General features: G+C 38.7%; 2 protein-coding genes across 9 annotated transcripts in view; both read right to left on the reverse strand.

Moving 5' to 3' along the window:
• LOC126042819 (FERM and PDZ domain-containing protein 2-like) overlaps nt 1-1614 on the reverse strand; it is a 62900-nt gene extending 61286 nt beyond the window's left edge. For all 8 annotated transcript variants that reach the window (XM_049810510.1, XM_049810508.1, XM_049810505.1 and 5 more), the window contains exons 1-2: nt 1381-1614; nt 386-512 (exon numbers count right to left, since the gene is read on the reverse strand). In XM_049810510.1, coding sequence (XP_049666467.1) covers nt 386-512; nt 1381-1599 — 346 coding nt within the window. In that variant the 5' untranslated portion in view covers nt 1600-1614. The remainder of the gene's footprint in view (nt 1-385; nt 513-1380) is intronic.
• Nucleotides 1615-2730: 1116 nt separating this feature from the next.
• LOC126042947 (FERM and PDZ domain-containing protein 2-like) lies at nt 2731-17716 on the reverse strand. The gene is made up of 4 exons (XM_049810717.1): nt 17315-17716; nt 7633-7758; nt 3760-3917; nt 2731-2847 (listed from the first exon to the last, which is right to left on the reverse strand). The coding sequence occupies exons 2-4, from the start codon at nt 7754-7756 to the stop codon at nt 2731-2733; spliced, it is 399 nt and encodes a 132-aa protein (XP_049666674.1). The 5' UTR covers nt 7757-7758; nt 17315-17716.
• Nucleotides 17717-19417: the final 1701 nt, after the last annotated feature.

Below are 19417 nucleotides of genomic sequence, written 5' to 3' on the forward strand. Positions count from 1 at the left end.
AACTTCACCGAATCCCACTCTTTACCTTCAAAAATACACTGGAGTATACAAAGTACAAAAGCAGTTTTGAAAGTTTTTTGGTTTTTTTTATGCACAGGTTTTATGCAAAGTGGTTGAAGAGTCAAATCTGTGCAAGCTGATTTGTTATCATTGCTTCACAGCCCTCAGACTACTGTCCTTTGAGGAAATAAGGAACAGAAACCTTCCTGACTTGCCTGAGTCTTTCCATTATGAGGTCATTTATATGTAAAGCACTAAATATCCTATCCAACACTACATGTAATCACTACAGCATGAAATTAAACAATTCACTTAGCTTGGGAAAGACTCAGAAAAGGCTGGCTGTATCCTTATGAGGTAGTTCAGATTATAAGTCTTTCTTTACCTTGGTGAAAATTCATCTGGGAGGACAGCGGTGAGGTGTCCGATATTTTCTCATGCAGTCTTTTCCTTATCACATGACTTCTGTTAAGCTGAGAGGCTGTGCTGTCTTCAGTGACTACCCGCTCTGCCTAGAAGACAGTAGTACTACAAGTCAATGTCATATGATACGTGGACTTCAGACTCTCATACTGAAGTGATCCTTGCCCTCTGCTTGTCAGAGGCTGCTGATTTGCTTGGTATAAGCAACTTCATCTTCTCAGATTAACACAAAGCAGAATTGAGTTTTGATGGCTTCATGCTCTCATGCTAGCAGTGTTTAAGGGGGGACACTGTTGTGGTGGGAAATAGAATAACAGAGGGTGCAAGGGAAAAGGTCATCTAAAAATGGTGATGAATACTGGTTGAAAACAGAAAAAAGAGTATTTGCAGTGTGTTTTCTTCCAGTTTCATTCAGCTTGTCAACAAAAAATGTTTGTTGATATTTCAAATCTTGAAAAAGACTCAGGTGCTCATGTATTAAAGACTTCACGTGGTCAGGCTTGATTGCACAGCAAATGTTCAGTTCCACTCAAGGACAATGAATGAAATTCTCAATATGATGTGAATGTGATTTCTCTGAATTTCACAAAGAAAGTCTGAAACCAGAGTGGCAATGGGGAAATCTTTTCTTTTGTGTAAAGTCCATTCCTTTGGCCAATATGAAGTCTCTGTAAAGGTTACAATTTTCAGTATTAACCAAAGAAATGAAGATACTGTAAGTGCAAAAGCTGGGTTTGTATAATTTCCCAGAAGTGTAAGAGTGGTGTGAGAGATGGCTTCATTGCCTCATTTGCTTGTACACATGCCCACTCAATTTCCTGCTTAGAAGTCTAGAACCAAATCTCACTTCCTTAATTCATACAAGCATTAATTTCAGGCAATTGCTTACCTGTATCCCATGTTGCTGCTCCCCTCTCTCACCAAAGGAGATGATTAGACTATGAAAGTAGTACCTACCTCACTGACACTTCCCACAGCAAACTGGACCATTTTCTTTATGTAGACATCTGCTGGTAAGGAAGCAGATTCCTTCTGATATGCCTCACATGCTTCCAGAATTGATTCAGGAGAAAGTCTTTTATGTGGCAGATCTTCACACAGTGTCAGCAAGAGCATGTGTAGTTGGTCACTCAGCTGGAGAGACTGAGTCAAAATGGAGGTACTGTTAAATGACATCTCCCAGAGGTCTGAAATCCTGTATAAACTGGGACCAGGAATTTCTGTAAGCCATTCACCCTGGGTGAGAAATGGGCACTAAATACCTTTAGACTTTAGGAAAATTCCAGACAGGCAGCATAACAGCACTAAATAGAGTCTCTAATGGGATCCAGGATAGCCTTGGAGGGAACTGGCCCTTAAAGGAGGGTCATCAGCCTGTATAGGGGCTTCTTGGTGACAGACAATGGCTCAATCTGCTCCACAGCTTTGCTAATTAGACTGTGAATCTTAAAGATTCATGCAACTAAGACACGTGGCAGCATTAGCTTCAAAAAGGTGAGGAGTTATACCAGCCAAAACTGTTGCCATAGAGACCAGATACTTAAATTTTAGTCATTTAGCTTATAGAGCCTTTTCTCTTAGACCATGTATACCCACAAAAGGGGGGTTAAATCTACTAAAAGCTTGTACTCTCCAAAAACTTGCAATCAAAAGCATGGATATAAAAATGAAGCAAAACATGTGCTACAAATCTTTGAAAGTATTCTGTGTAAGCAATAAATGCAAAATTTCAGCTAGCAGAGATGCTGGTAGAATTTGCTCAAAAATAAGGAGAGTCATTTAGTTTTATTCCAGCATCCCATTCTTTGAAAAAGCACATAAGTGTGCACAGCACCATGATCATGTCGACGTGATGTTTTTCTTTTAGCCCTTCATGTCTTAGAATCATAGAATCATACAATCATTTAGGTTGGAAAAGACCTTTAAGATCATGGAGTCCAACCTTAAACGTAACACTGCCAAGTCCACCACTAAACCATGTCCCTAAGTGCCACATCTACACATCATGAATGGTGACTCAACCCCTTCCCTGGGCAGCCTGTTCCTTATTACAGTCTTGGATTAAATAATCTTCACTCTTAAAAGCAAGGTACAATTTATCTTAATGGGAACAATTCTGGGTTTTGAAGAAAAAGGAAAAAGAAAAAAGGGAAGTAAAGATGAGGCCTAACTAAATTCCTGATTTGGATGAACTGGTATTTTTGGTGAAGTCTTGACCTTGACACAAGCTTTCCAATTCTTTCTAGTGGTCCAAAACATAAAGCCCCTCTTACTGAGACTTCACATTATGCCTTTCTGTCTTTGAACCTACCAATATAAGACAGAATGAAAGAAAAGAAAAATGTTTCTGTAACTGGCCTGGTTTGGAGGAACCTGGTAGTCTGCTGACCAATAGAGGGTCATTCCTAAGGAATACACCAACATCTGTCAAAACAGAAAAGGAAGCCCTTTATGAAGTCAACATTAAATACAGAAAAGCCTCATACTAGAGACAGCATCTTTTTGTGTCTTTGGACACAAAATGGCAGAAGCCAAACAGGTCACTAGACAAGAGGAAACATATATAAAAATACAATAGTGACTCTTGGCTTATTGACTAGATGGCATGCAATGAGTATTGTTCAGCTTGAGGGGCCAAGCCAGACTGCCCTCTATCCAATGATGCCATGAGTAGGAAAAGAAATTTGAACTCCTTTCTTAGTTTTGAAGCTTTCCCATTGGCAATTAAAGGTCTCCCCTGCCTGTGGGACTGACTAGCAGTCACGTCCAGGAAGAGGATTACTGGAGTAAGGGCCATCTATTCCAAGGCTTCATATTTCTGCATAGCATCTAAGGGAAGTATGTACTGATGTGGTCCTGGTGGTATTTAAAACTTTTAGGTACCTGAGTGTTGTATCTTACTCTCTTGCCGGAGAGACTTATTTGGCAGGGAGAAGAAAAGTAAATTGTTAACAAAGCTGAACATATTTCTGATTTCCTGGGAGTTCGTCCGCTCTCTGATTGTGTAGATACTGCAGTTCTGCTGCTTCTGGGATTACAATTAGCATATCTGGTCAAACACCATGTTCATAGAAATATTATTCCTTTCTGTGGGCCTTCACAAAAATACATTTTTGCAGACCTTGCGGACTGATATTCAAAACTGATTTTGATGTTGACATGCATGCTCATCTAATGGCAAGCTGCAAGATACATGTAAATCTTTCTAACTGTAGCCTAATTTGTTTAGTGTTATTAGAAATGGAGTTTGACAGTAGATACCTGATATGCTGCATTAAAACCCACAAGCTTGTCTTCGTGAGGTACTGTCTAGATTTATTTTGTAATATATCTCACCTTTGTTAGTCCAATGCGCTGGTTTTTACTTTGCCTGTGGAGCAATTCTGGTGCACTGAAGGGGACAGCTTCCACCTGAGATGCATTGTTTTGGAAGGACAAATTTCCTTCAGTAGACAGTAGTACTGACCATGGACAAATCATACAGATGGCAGGGTCTGAAAAATGTTGAAGAAGATAATGGTGTTCTTAATGTTGATATCACTGTGCTTAGAAAATCATATTGCTGGCATCTCACCAGCATAGCCAAACCCATCACAGAAGTTTCCTGGAGATGTACCCAGAAGTCAGTGGAATCATACTCATTTATGCCTGGCTGATTTTGTCAGCTGGAATTCAGTGGCGGTTAAAGACTTGATTTCCCTCTCACATCACTTCACACATATGAACAATATATTGATTTCAGTGGATTTCGGAAGCCTAAGGAAAGGCAGCATTACATACCATGTGCAGATTCTGGAGATCTTGACATTTTTGGTAGATCTTTTTAAGCAGAACACAAGAGACCATCAGAAGAGTAGAACACTCCTTCCAATAAAGCATGAATACTTTGAAGCTGGCATTTGCAAAAGACCTTAAGTTAGCTTCCATTAAGTTACATGACCATAGTACAAATCTCTTCTCTGTGGCGGTATTTTTTTGTTCTGCCTGCTGCTTATGGTCAGTCAGCTTTGCATGTTAGTAACCTCTCTTTCTTGGTATTGCATCTAGCAAAGCCAAGTTACTTTACCAGAAAGTCAGTTCCAGGAGTCAGTATCTTTTCATTTCCATTGTACAGATGAAGAAACTGATGCAGAGCCCAGCTTTGATGACTACACTGTGTCAGTCAGCAGAAACTGAGGTAGCAGTTGAAACAAACTTCCCAAGTCCCAGTGCTATAACCTACGAAGCTTTTAAGTGGAAGCATCATTTCCAACTAACCTGAACTTTGGGTTTTTTTTTTACCAGAATGCAAATATGAAGACTATCCAAACTAAAACTTAGACTAGATTCTACCAGTAATGTGAACAGCCATGATATTTTAGCATTATTCACATTCAGTCTTTCCATCTGCATGTCAGTTCTGTTAAAAGAGAGGCGATATTTCAAACAAAAGTGGTTTAAAATGATAAATGTAGGCTCCTAAACCTGACAAGGTCCTGAGGACACTACTAGGCCTTAATGGTCCTGACCAGCTTCACTTGGGACCTACCCCCTACCTCTGGCCATAATCCCAGGCTCCAGTTAAGCTCAGCCTGGGGCCTTGAGTCCCTGCCTAATGTATGGTGTAGGAGTGCCTGTCTCCAGCTCAGCCACAGCCATGCCTTGCCTGACTGTGGACCTCATTGATCCTGACACACAAACTGACTTCCCAGCCTGTCACTGCTGGACTTGGCTGGGGATTGCTAGGCTGTCTGACCCTGGTTGCCCACACCAGACCTGATTCTGATGCAGCTTCACCTCAGACCTGCCTTGTCACTGCAAACTTGTGTGGTGGTCTGGATTCTCAGCTGTCAACCCCAGACCTGCCCTACTCGCCTTACTTGGGTACTGTGGGATAGGGCCCTGGCTGGCACAGCCCCTGCCCTGCCACCCTTGTAACCATGCTTGGATCTGGGCTCCCTGCCCCTTAGGGAACAGCTTGCCCTTCCTGTTCCCTGAAAAATTGTATTTGAAGGTATGTCAGTAATGGACTGGATTCTCCTTGTAAAGGGCTGGGTACTCTTAAAAAATACCACTGCAGAGATCCACTGAGGTCAGTCCCAGTGGTCCGAAGCAGGAGTGGAAGCATGAGGGTGGGCAGTCTTCTGCAAACACACCGCACTTGCATACATATGTTAAGTGAATTTCACCAAAGACATCCAAGTGATTTCATTAAAATATTCATTAAAAAGACATGACAAAAAGCATCTAAGATCAATCTGTTTACTTTAGAAAGAGGAAAAGCTGCATTAACTATGGCAATATTTTGACATAGGGTTCCTGGAAATATAGGTAATTTAAAAAAAAAAGAAGTGTTGGCTGCTGAACCACTCTCTTCAGTCTAAACCATGAGAACAGAGACCATTCAGATCTTCATAGGAGAAGAGCTCAGAAACATGCTCTAAATGCTCTGGTATTTTGGCATTTAAAAATTATATATTAAAAAATGGCTACTTAGTTCTTACGCATGGTGACCTTTACCTCAGGAAAATGGATGGTAAAATGTTAAGCTGGGAACTCATATACACCTAGGAGGTTGGTACAGCCAGAGGACCCAGAGAATCAGTACTCACTGGTATTTGCAACAGTTGTGGCATTTACTTCTTTACAAAATTAAAGGTCTTAAAATTATCGGCTAGCCTTCTCTTTTGCTCCTTCTCCATTTCTTTAGTATTGTGAGCAAATACAACTATCACATGCTTGGAAATTTTTCTGGTTTAGAAACAGGTAGCCAGCTTGTACTTTAGCCTTGACAAGATTACCTGGCCTTCTGTAATGTTGGCCAGCCAATGAGTGAGCATACCTGCCTAACTAGTCAGTGCACAAAGACATTGGAAATATTGCTATAGCAAGTAGTGCTGACCATCACCAGTTCTAGCAGTATTTATTACATCCAGCACAGTGCAGCACAAACGCGGCAGTAATTAAGAGATGTGGAGCCAGAGATATGTCTTAGTCAACTGGGATGATGCTATGCAGAGGCAGTTCACCTTTGCTGCCCTCTAAGAAACTGGAGCACTGGGGATTCAGCTTCAGCATGAGTCCAACTTGGCATCACTTCCGGACTTGAGCTCTCTAAAGACATGTTTGAGCAGCCTTGCACTTGACCTATAGATCAGCTTGGTCCTACATCCCTACTTCCTCTTGTTTTACTCTTCATCTGCTGATCATAATAACTGTAAATTTATCTGGTGCAGCATAGGGAATATAGGCTGATTATCTCAATTCAACAGACATCCAACAAGTCTTGTCTTTTTTTTTTCTTTTTTTTCCCCCTTTTTAAACAAGAGATCGGGAGAACGTAGTGTCAGCTTAGTGTCTGGCACTGAGTTAATTAAGCTGAGCTGAATCTATCCAGGTGTGTATATCTGTGCTGCACTCCTTTGCACATTCCTGGTGCCTGTCTTGTCTGAGCTGTTCTGTCCTCTTGTTACACTAGATAATAGGGAACTGATGGTATAGTCAACCTGCTATAGTGTTCCAGTCCATTAAAAACTAGTTGGTAGTAAAAGTTCACCCCTCCAGCTATAGGAGGTTATATATCAATTGTTTTCAGTATTTTGTATTTTGATTCTACATGCTCATGAGGTAAGAACACATCTCATCCATTGTCCCCTCAAAAGGAATATCTGTTGTCATAAACAGTTCTCAAAATGTGACAGGTTGCTCAGCTGTGCTCTGTTGTACAGCTGGCCTGCTTGGCAAGCATTCATCATGATGACTTGCCTAGCCATTATGATAAGTCACATTATTATCATCCAGGATAAAAGTCTCTCACTAGCTAAATGAGGAGCCATGTGGATTTGCCTGTCCTGCACTGTCAGTACATGAAGGACATGATCCTAGCTGGCCCTGCACTTTCTGTGTGTATGTTATTCAGACTTTAGGAAGGACATTTCTGTCCTGTTACACCATGTATAGTTGTACTTAGATAAATTAATATCTGATGTGTAATTTGGAAAAAAAAAAAAAAAAGCCCCATGTGAAGATCTCTTATGTAGGCAGAGCAGTCTGCACGTAATCCCAGCAGCACTGAAAGATTTCTCATTTTTATTAGCAATATGGTATTATTGCCATTAGTGCTTTTTGTCTCACACACCCCCCCCCCCCCCCAAACCCTCAAAAGAGCTAAAATAACTCAAGATTTAATTTCCAACTGTAAGGACTATAAGAAGATACTTTTCACCTCACCTTTGTGAAGGTCCTCCAGAAGCTGCACTGTGGCCAGGTACAATAGTGCCCATATTTCTTCTTCCTCCAGAGGGCTTCCTTTTGCCCACAGGACCTCGGCCAGTGTCACACAAGAACTGCTCATGCCTGCTGCAGTAGAAACCAGATTTTGGACACTCTAAAGTAGACTGACAAAGCAAGCCATACTGATTACAATCGTACTCTTCTCTCACAATAAGAAATATTTTATGAACCACCCTGCTTCTTTGTTCACAAAAGGTAGGTATCGTTCATCCCTATCTTAATCTGAGTAAGAGTAAATAAAGGGGACTGAACTAAGCAACTTCCTGTAATATTTTTGAGCCCTTTTTCTCATCTTTCGAAACCAATCACAAGATTCTGTGGGGCAAATAGTTTTTACTCAGGAGATTCTTCATTAATATGTACTGTTCAGACTTTGTAAGTGGTTATCTAAATGGTAAGAGCATTGATTTTGCTGCTTAATTGGATGCTCTTCTTTATAAAACCATGACAGAGTTAATCTAAGAGAAAAAGAACAGCAAAGCAAAAGAGATGCATTGTAACATGAAAGGTTTATAAACACAGTCCAACAGATCAATTGAGTTTCATTCATTGCTCAGCAGATTGATCAGTAAAAGCTTTGTAGACTCTTACTGGATTCATTGATGAGAGATTTTTCTTGGTCAGATACCTGAGACTCAGAACCTGCAGTTCATCCATACCAATATACATATAAACTTGCTTTGTTTCACTAAACCAAATTAGAAGATGATTCCCTCTGTGAGCTGCTGAATAGCAATTTAGTGGCTCCCAGCACACTGTCTTATCTGACAGGTATGTAAGACCTGGCATATTGCAGAAGAATGTTGGTCCACACACTCCCTGTTTTGTCTCAGCTGCAGCGCAGCATCAGATCATTTAGAGAAAGGCATCCTGCAGTGAATCATAATTTAATGTTTTTCCTATTGGAAAAGTATTTTCCTAATCCCAGCCAACTAGAAACTGACTTGAGACTTGAAGTATCAAGGTTTCTTTTTCTCTGAATATTTTATCATACTAAATATTGTCAAAGAAGGTTTTGTTCTTCATAAATGGGTCTGATTTTTCTATTTCGCCAGTTTTACATTTCTGCAATTTGCTAATCTAGGCAGAGCTGCTCTAGGTCTACACATCTGTAAGGAAAACTGAATCCAAGCTTAAAATTTTCTAAAAATTTTTGAACTTAATTTACACTTTTGCTGTTACTACCCTGTAACAATGAGCTCCATAGGTTCATTGTATGCCATGTAAATAGGGGCATAATGAGAAAAGTTGGAAGTGATCCATCTATTGCTTTGAGGTTTTGACATTGTCTGTGGACCACCAAGTGAGGACACTAGACCCTAGGATGCTATTGTCATGTATAGGATTATAAACACCACTGTAAAATGACTTCACTTACAGCCCGAAAACAGATCTTTCCCCCTAATCATTTCTTCACCCTCTGTGCACAACCCACTTACTGCTACCATTTGCTCTCTGCCTGCAATAGAATTTACTGTGTCTTACAGCTGATTTCTTTGCCAGCTTCCCGTTTATTATGCAGTCTTCAAGGGGTCACTGCAAGAGCATTATGATGTTCTGCAGGCCCAACTTGTTGCTGATTAATAGACTACTCAGACTTTGATTCATGGGGTCTTGTCCTGGCTCAGTAGCTTCCAAACAAGGAATCACAACATTGAAAGAATGATCCCTTGCTGCAATCCCTACAGGATTATGGACCAACCTAGTGACATTTTAAACAGAACCAGAGTCCTAATTTTAGTCTCTGTAGCTTCAAAGGATAGTAAAGCTTCTTAAGAACCTAACCTTAATTAGAAGAGACAGACAAATCTTCTTAATCTAAGCCATCACCATTTCTCTTAATAGTAAGTTACTGTGATAGCATTTCACTTAACCCTGTGGTACTGGGACTAAGCAATCAATTCACATCCCCAGAGCTAGAATCTGTGTGACTTCTCCATATGGGTAATCCACCAGACTGTACTTAGTGCTGTTTTATTTGAGACTGTGCTGGAGGAAGGAGCACTGCATCCTCTATTTTAGGTAGAAGTGCTTATACCAAGTGATTTCAGTGCTGACATTTCTGACTAGCTTAAGTTACTCAATAAGCAACTATCCAGAGTGCAAGTGTTACAACTTTATAAAGCCAAAGTGAAATCAGCAGTTACACCAGAGCTGCTTAACATTTGTAGTGAATGTTTTTTCTAAGAGTAAAAGTAATGTCTCAGATCAATACTAAGTATGAATTAAATGAATTCTGCTAGCAATGATGTGCAAACTTCTCCCCAAAATAATTACATTGTATGGCCATGGAAATCATAATCTCTGTAAAGTGTAATAAATTATTGCTTTAATGCAATGTAGAGTTAAGCAATGTGTTATTTACAAGCAAATTGTCAATTGATTTAAACACACTCAGAATGCTCTGTAATTTTGGGCTGTGTTTTTGACTTTTGATTTTCAAGACCAACATGACAGGATATTTGACAAAAATACAACTGTGAGTGCTTGGGGAGAAAAAATACATTTCATTTCCTCTTATAGCCAGGCTATGCTATGTATATGATATGAGAGTAAAAGTGATATAAAGGTGTTGTTATCTTTGTAGCACTGCACATATTCATGGTCCTTCAATTTAATAAAAGCTGTGATCCAGAACCAAACAGTTCTGACCTTCAAACAAGCTATAACTGACAAGGCAAAGCAGACGAACTAGGAGGCAAGGAGGAAAGTTAACAATAACCATGCAAAAAGGGACTTGATTGTTTGCAGTAACACTACACAATTATGCTAGATCTAGTTGAGCCTGCAGGGAAAAATTAGAGCAGCGGAATGTAATCACCCACTTTGGAGTTTGGCCAGGATACAGAGGTTAACTTTTTGTGCCTGGAAAAAGTAGCAGTGGGCTTTCAGTGCCAATTCGTGCTCTGAGGTCAAAGACAAATCTGCTGACTTCTGTGGAAGAAGATAGTGCCATCCAAATAGGCAAATTAGCCTAAAATATCCTCCCCATTCTACCTTTGCAACTTGTTCATTCATTACGTGGACTGTCTCAAGCCAATAGATTTTCCCCTGGAAGAATTTAATCTACTCTTCTTGCATAGATATGAAAGGTACACTGAGGTGAGGATAAGCCATCATTTTGCCACAAATACCCACCTATTTATCACATTTCTTTCTAAATTATTTTATTCTATTTTGGTACATTTTGTTTTATCATATGTGCAAGCTTTCATCCGAACAGTCATTGAAATCTAGGGTCAATGAAAGAAATTGAATAGATTGTAAAAGGTAATGAACTACAGCTTTGCATCTGAATTTAACACTTAATAACAACCACGCATAGTAAATTCATATGCCAGGGTCACTTTACGTGAAATTTGGATTTATTAGATTTGGCAGTCTTATTTAGTAAAATGTAAGGGAGCAACTTGGCTTTTGTCAACCTTCATCTTTAATTTTCTGCTTTGTTGACTGTATGAAGACAACAAAAGAGCTAAAACCTATTACTTTTGTAGGGAAACTGACCTTCCCTTATCAAACACAGTCATGTGAATTAAAAATCCTCAAGAGGAACAGGGCATCTGGATTCCTAACTAAATGACAGCCCTTTTCATGCAAGCCTATTAGAGGGAGTTTACTGGGGAGTTGGTTCAGCTGTAGAATCAGTTTCTATAGCATCAGTCTTAATCCATTGCCTGGATGATGGTGAAAAAAACAGATTAAAAGGGAGATCACAGGACACAGCAGCGAATAAGATGGTGAGGAAGGAGAAACCATGTTTAGGTTTTGAAAACATGGTGTCAAGTTTGTTTCTGGTCAACTTTTTAAGGCATGAAGCAAGAACAGATTTGCCCCATTTGGGCATCCTGAAGAACAACTGGAAATGAGAACTTTGGCAAAAGAAGTGTATTCAAAAACATAACAACAACAACAACAAAGGATTAACCTTGGGTAAGAACCAAGCATTATGTGAACTGGAAAGGCTTCTGTCAAACCAGAAATGCCTTTCAATTTTTCCTGCCTGGAAGCTGTTCTTGCAGTGGTCTTGTCTTTCTTCTGATTGAACATCCAGTTCTGCTTCATTACTCTATCTGTATATTGCAAAATACCTAGCTGGAAACTTAACCAGCTTTTGAATTGCTGAAGGGTGTAAACAGATGTAGATTTTGTAAGCAGTTGTGTCTGAGAAGGGTGTATTGCCTCTTTATGGTTTGGACATAAGTGCCCATCACAGCCCCTCTGCTAGAGATGACGGATTGATTTTGACATGAGTAAATCAGAGAGAGGCAACATAAGTAGGTCCTCTGACAGATCTGAGAGGTTGCTAACCTCAGCCACTAACTTCACTAGCAGAGTATGAGTGTAGGCTTGTACTGGCAGGCAAGTGAGGGTGGGCTTGGAGTGTAACCTTTTCCATTTGCACCACTATATCCAGAAAAAGTTGTCTACTCATAACAGTACATATAAGCTGGTGTAAAGCCACTGCACATGAAGGCACATGAAGTTGGCTAATACTGATTTTGCTTAATTTAACCACTACACTGTGTGGAAGTATCTGAATCTCCATCGATCACTTTCAAGGGCAAATTTAAGACCAGGAATTGTTTCTTCTAGTGCTGCATTGAAGGACACAGCAATAAAACGACACACAAGTCTGTAAAAAGATGGTCTTTAGCTAACTTTCTTTAGATACAGTATTTTTCTTAGCCTTCTATCCCTTTCAGCTGTTGTACTCCAATTTCTTAGCTATGTCTCACAGTCCCCTTTAGGCCTTAGGTGCTGCCTGATAGTCTAAAAGCACCTCCTGTAAATAAATGACCAAAACCAAGGGTACCCAAACCTCCTTAAGTATAGCCAAAGGCAAAACTTCTTGTATCAGTGGCAGCAAGATGAAGTGGGGGAAAAAAACCCTCTTTTGGAAGAAGGGACTTAGCCAGACGACCTCAGGTGCTATTCTGCAAGATGTTGAGCAGTCTGTTTTCAAATCTAATCTGATCAAGAGCCAGGAAAGATAGGAAGTTGAAGGGACATTTTCCTAGGGTTTTGGAGGGCTAATAAACTGATTTTAAGGGCTGAAAAGGGATCCATAGCAGACAGATTAGCAAAACAGAGTTTTTAATTCTTAAAGATCTTTTAGAATGAAAAGCAGCTGGAAAAATGTCAGTTTTGTCAGCATCCTTTTACTTGACATGAGGTGCTGGACAATGGGTTAATTAACATACCACGTAATGTAATTTCTGAACACACCAAGGTGACGACTTCGACCTAGATAAAATCAGTCTGTCTATCCTATTTCTTGATTGTCGCCCATGGCTGCACCCATCAATGATTAATAACATACAGTAACATGTTGCTTTGAAGTCCTTTATGTTTAAGAGTAGCCCAGTGATGAATTTGTATCTTTACATCATGTTGACACAAAAGTTCAGCAACTTCAGCAAAAGGGACTGAAAATTCACTGAAGACTAGGAGTAAATTAAAACACAAATTATATCTGACTAAAGGCAAGACAAATGCTTTTTTTAATATCAAGTATCCCAAATACCCTAAGAAAAGTTCTTGCAGTGTATCTCAGGACTTGCTGTGCAATAAATCAAACTTGGAATACAAAATTAGGGGGATTAAAAATAGGGCCCATATTAACTTTTGGACTGAGGTACAGTTTTGAAATCATTAGTGATAATTCCAAAGTAAATTTACAGAATTTACAAAGAGTCTGTCCCAAACATAGAAGTACATTGATGTCACATGATGAAGGCAGAACACTTTCTGTAGTCACAGGTGGAGGAGGAACAGATGCAGCTAGCATCAACCTCACTGCCTCTGACTTCCCTGAGCCATGGTGGCAGGGACAGCAGTTGCCATTACCCTGAACCAGGGCCAGAATCACCTCTCTGTATTCTGCAGGCAGTATCTCCAGGAAGATACTTAACTGATCTCCTTTATGCACTTAAATATTATATAGTTATAAATGTGAATGTAGAGACATTTTGAAAATGAAAATTATCCTAGTATGGATACAGTTTAAATATTTGATGTACAGAATCCTTTCTTAATTGAAATGGGAAGATAGGGCTTGCTTTTTATAGAGGCACAAGATTATTGCATAGTAGATACGTATTAAACTGATTCTGGGTCTCTATGGACAGGTTGGGATCAGTGAAATAATTCTGCCTCAGTGAAGAGTGTCTACACTTAAATATTCTTAAATGAACAATTTTCACATGAGGATCACAATCTTTTGTTGCTCAACACTGCATGTTGTTTGCTTCTTTAAAAAAAAAATCATAGGACTAGGTAGTTGGGCGATACTGAAGAAGCACTGAAAGCTGGGACCAAACTGTCCATCAGTGAGAACCCTAAACCTGTTTTGTTTTGCATCTGATTCATAACAATCCACAAAACTGTAACATGAAATTGGCTACAGAGGAAAGAAGATGATCAGTCAGTAGTTGTGAGCTTTGGATAGGGTCTGACTGCATCTGTTGTGTTGATGACGGTTCTGGTTTAATACTTCAGGTTTTATTTTATTTTTGAAGAACAGTACTTTCCATAAGACAAATTAAGCTTATAAAAAATATAGTATAGAAATTATTTACTAAGAAATGACACCTAAATATATTGGCTTTATAGGCACTATTCATCTATAATGTTTAAAATTGAAAACCCAAGTAAATTCTCAAACAGTAAATTCTCAAAATATATTAAAATGTAGTTAAAATTGAATTAAGTGAATGTTGTTGCTATCACCAAACTAATGACTGTTACTGATAATCTTAGGGGGAATACAGAACAAACTGTATTGAAAATAAATGTAATATAATATCTTAATCATAACTGTATGAATATTTTAGAGAAACGAAAAAGGAAAGTATCTGGGGAGATTAGGTGCCCACACCATGTACTTTAGACTTTTTAAAATGTCTAAATTAAACTCTGAGCTTCTTTGTGTATATAATGTATCTTAGGGCCACTATCGTAACCCTTTAAAGTCAGTTCTTGATACATGCTATCATTCATGACAACATTTTTTTTTTACCTGGAAATATAAGCGTAACAACTGGATAAAAAGCTGGATAATTACTAATTACTTTGCTTAAGTACAACCTACTATATTTCAGTGCTGCTTGTCCATAAAATACCAATAAATTTTAGCTACATGAAAAGTTGGAAGAGACTGAAAAGAGCATTTTTTGGAAAGATCTAGTTTAAAATTAATTTAAATCATAACCTGATTTATTCACATATATTCCATATATAAATTTCATACTCTGACTCATTGTACACTTATTATAATTTTGGAGAGAATATGCTGTATTCCTCATAGCAGAGAGATGAATCTCATTATGTATGAAATTCAACCCTCTGAAGTATGGGGTGGAAATTTATGGGTTTATAATTTGAATAAACACTTAGAATGATGTTAAAAAATTCTGTTCAAATAAAGTAGACAGGCAGAGCCAAATCTGTAAACACTGACAAGTCAATAAGGGAGTTGTCTTGTTGCTAAAGCATGACTTTTCCTTAGAAAGATTATGCCAGAGAAATTATAGCTGTAATGATACAGCCTTCATTATACAGTATTTTTCCACCTTCTAATGTAAATTATTTTATTTTCTTTCTGGAAACATGCACTTTAATCAATAGGAGAATTAACCAGATTATTGCAAAGTATTCAGAACTCAAGGGGGATAAAATTTCATTGCTGAAGAGAGCCATATTTCATTGCTAGGAAATCATAAACTTCTCATGGGTTGGGCCAGTCTTTAAAAAGTCCAATCTTTGAAGGAGAGAGTTGAAATCTGATTCCTGAGCAGTGTGGTTATGTGCCTCTCTGTAGTGAATTTCATGAACTGAGTGGTAAGTCTGTTAAAAGGTACGGCTTTATTACAAGATCTATGGACATTGTTCCTCAAAGACACAAAATGTTATTGAGGCCAAAAGAAAATGTAGAAGAACACACCATCCTACAGAATCAGAATTACAGGGCTAAATTCCGATTTCCTCTTTACTTCAAGGGGAACCTACCTGTGAATTTCAGAGGAGAACATTACAGTCTGCAGTCAGTTTGCAAATATATGTTCTTTCAGTAGAAATGTATAAAAACATCTCACTGGGTAACTGCATTCAAAAGAAAGTGGTGCTATGTTTGTTCTTGCTAAGTTTATATGCCCTATCACCTCCACCCTGGCTGATGTCAAACGTTAAGGACCTCACAGAATATCTATCTATGACAGACAGCTACTGCCACTCTTTTATTTTTCTCATGTACCTGTCATTAAAAGCTCATCCTATAAAAAAGCATAACGGACTGCTGGCCTAGAACTGAATCTGATACATCTAATACATAATCTACATTCCAGTGCTTCAAAGATTGAAGCTTCAAAGACATGCTGTCTGCTGCTGCAGTGCCAGAAATAGTAGGACAGTAGAACTCAAGTACCATAGTAGTATTTCTCTTTTATTTTGATTGGCTCATGTCCTTTTTTAGGCATTATGAATTCTCTGCAATGAGGCAGCCTCATTCCAGATATAGGAGCTGGGAATGAAGAGTCAAACAATGTGCTGATGCTGAGGTTAAAAGTTAGCACCACAACGCATGTAAAAGCACCGGAGCAGGCTTTACTGTAGCTTCTTCAGGTGCCAGAGAAAAATGAAGTTTTAGCCTATACTGCCCAGGCTTCCCGAAGCCTCTCCATAGCTTCTCAAGCAGCTAATCCTACTGTAGTCAATGCTGCTGTGGTTTGCCTATTGTTAATATGTTAAACAGGTACTGTAAAGCTAGAGTTTTTGAGTCCTGAAAATGTCACGGTTATACCTTTGTTTGCAGTAGCAAGATATCCAAAGCTTCTAATCTTGATTCTGATGCTGACTGGCTCTATCACCTGAGGAGTTCTCAGTGCCTTCTTTCACATCACTGAGGGTGATGTGGTTTGCTATCATCAGTGATCCACTTTAGATGTAAATAATAAATTACCATTATTTCTATTCCTCTGGAATTTCCATCTAAAAATTTCTAAATTACTAATGCTTACAAAGCATATGCCAAAACTTCCATGAAGTAGGGCTGCTTTTATTTTAGAAACTGCAAACTGTAATGCAGGGACTTGCCTAAAAACACAGTAAAGAGCAGTAGAGAAGAAATTAGGAAACCAATTTCTTAACTGAGAGTCTTTAGTCCCAGGTTGTAATCACTAGAGACATGTCTTTCTGGTGTTTGGAGTTCAGTGCTGTTTCCTAAATAATAGTACTCAGTATAAATCCATGAATTAATAATGCACTTAAACATGTTTTCCAGAATCATGTGAATGGTGTTATACCAATGAAGACTTATCCCTGCCACAAGAGCAGTAGCAATTTAGTGCCTTCTATTCCTTTGCCTTCAATAGAAAATAGAAATAGGTTGAGGTACTCTGAATTTTTATGTGTGAAATTCTGTCATAGGTGAATGTTTCTAACTCCAGAAGAAGGCAGCCTTCTAATCAGGATTAGCTAATGACTTGAGAGAAATGAAATGAGCTTTAATGTAAAAAACCCCAGGGTAAATATTAGATACTGCTGTACAAAGCCAGGAAGATGAATGCTTTAATACTTATTTAATTGATAATGAGATTAAGAGAAATACGTAAGAACCTACCTGTACACGTTGGACAGATGCTGCATCCAGAATAGTCTGAAATCTTCTATATTTTTGCCCAGTACTGATTGTTTAGATCATCATAGTTGTAAGTGTCACATTAAACATATTCAGTACTTGCTTGGACTTCTCTTTCTTGGTTTTTTCTCTCTTTCTTTCTGTCTTCTCTCTTTCTTTCTCTTTCTTCCTTTCTCTCTTTCTACTGCTTTGTTTATGTCTTGTAACTAAGCACCGTGTGGTCTGGCAAGTGGCTAAGCAAGTAAACAGTAAGGTTCCTTCTCTTGCTTGCAAGCCAAGCCTAGCAGCCCCTGGTTTGAAGTTGAGGGCAACGTCATGTCTGCTGAGGCTGTTTACTCTCCCTCCTTTTCTTTTTTTTCCTTTTCTTTTTTTTTTTTTTTTTCTTTTTTTTTTTTTTTTTTTGGTTAGTTCACCTGCCAGGTAATAAGAGTCAGCTTTTAGGAAGTGGCTCAATATAAATCTCTGGGTCCGTCGACATATAAGAACTCAATTGGATTACCTGACGCACACAGGAGCATTAGATCTAAAGCCCTGTGGACTGATGTCACTTTCAGCCCCCTGCCAATCCAGAGAGAAGCAGTACACCAAAGCAGAGATTGATGGTCTAAGGCAGTGAGTGTGTCTTTTATGAGCAGCAAAGTTCTTCAGACTCAATAAACAGTGTGGATGAGATTTGGATGGGTCTGTCTGGAAGAAAAAAGAACTGAAAGAAGGGAATTTGATTGTGGTTTTTTTTAATATTACTCAATCTCAAAAATTCTCGTTAATTATTGCAGGGTGTAGCTGTGCTCAGAGCAAAGGGGGCTCATGGGATGCTGTAGGGCAACTGTGAGTTGAGCATAAGAAAGTGAAGAAAAAAAAACACCTTAGCAAAACAAAAGGAAGTTCTATTGGACTTATTCAATAAGCTCTTCACATTAATTGTTCCTCCATTATTCCCAGGTCTGTTTCTCTTGGCATTCTATTTTATTCCTTCTATCTTCAAAACAGCTTTCTTTGGGTTTGAGCTAAATAGAAGTCCCTTTGCCTCCAAAAAAAGTCTGAATTCATTCACTTCCAAGTGTTTAAAAAAAACCCCAACAAAACAAACAGAAGAAATTATCAAAGTGTATGTTATGTATTGCAATGGCAAATATCCACTTTTATGATAATGTTAGTATTCAGAGAGAGCAGACAAAATTTTATTTTTAAGGAAGACCCTCAAAAATTGGATGACACAACAGAAAATATGGTATCATACAAAAGGCCAAAAGCTAGAAGAAAGTATTTACATCAGGCAAGCATCTCTTGCTGTCCATGTCTATGGTAGACACAAGTCAAGATTATTTTACCATCAGAAGCTGAAATCGTCATTACTCTAGATCCTCATACTGTTTGATTTATCAGCTGACACTCCGCCATGTTCTTCTTTATGTCTTGTCCTTCCTTGTAATGTAGGACTGTCTCCACTCCTGATTCTTGTCCTCCATAAGTGCTCTTCTGGATAGCAGTTGGAGGATCCTTCACTTTCTCCCTCCAGCTTTGTATAAGCATTCCACAAAGCTGCATTTGTTTACTCTTTCTCCCTGTAATTTGTCCCTGAGCAATGTGGTTTGCAAACACAATTTCAGCTACAATCTTTATGCCAATGCCTCACAGATGTCTCCATTGTAGATTTCTTTCCTGACGTCCAAATGAAAACCTTGGATTGTCTCTCTTTCCCTAACTTCATGTACCTAGTCATTTAAGTTCAACATGGCCCCCCAAAAGCCCTCTTATTTCCATATTTCTCACTCCTTTTTCCTTTCTTAGTCACTGCAAATGATGCCACTGTTATCCCTAGCCCATAACCTGGGTTTCACATTCAGTTTGGTCTTCTTCCTAGGTCAACCCTTCCACTGTATCTGGATCTTGACATGTGCTTTTGAATAAAATTTTTAAGCTGTGGCCTTCATTATCTATCTTTTAACAAAATGTATTCAGGCTTTCATGATCTCAATTGCTGCAAATCCCCCTCTTCTGACACTGACAAATGCAATATTGCCTTATCCAAAACGTCACTGAAAACATCCATTTTGCTGAATTCTCACATTGGGCACATATCCT

The sequence above is a fragment of the Accipiter gentilis genome, chromosome 9 (assembly GCF_929443795.1).
Source record: "Accipiter gentilis chromosome 9, bAccGen1.1, whole genome shotgun sequence".
NCBI lineage: Eukaryota > Metazoa > Chordata > Aves > Accipitriformes > Accipitridae > Astur > Astur gentilis.

Excerpts from the sequence above, each read along its gene's own strand:
- LOC126042947 (XM_049810717.1), bottom strand. The coding sequence starts at position 7,756 with ATGAGCAGTTCTTGTGTGACACTGGCCGAGGTCCTGTGGGCAAAAGGA. Across the intron at positions 3,918-7,632 it reads TCTGGAGGACCTTCACAAAG|ACCCTGCCATCTGTATGATT; the intron begins GTGAGGTGAAAA and ends AACATTTTTCAG. Across the intron at positions 2,848-3,759 it reads AGCGCATTGGACTAACAAAG|ATGTTGGTGTATTCCTTAGG; the intron begins GTGAGATATATT and ends CTGTTTTGACAG.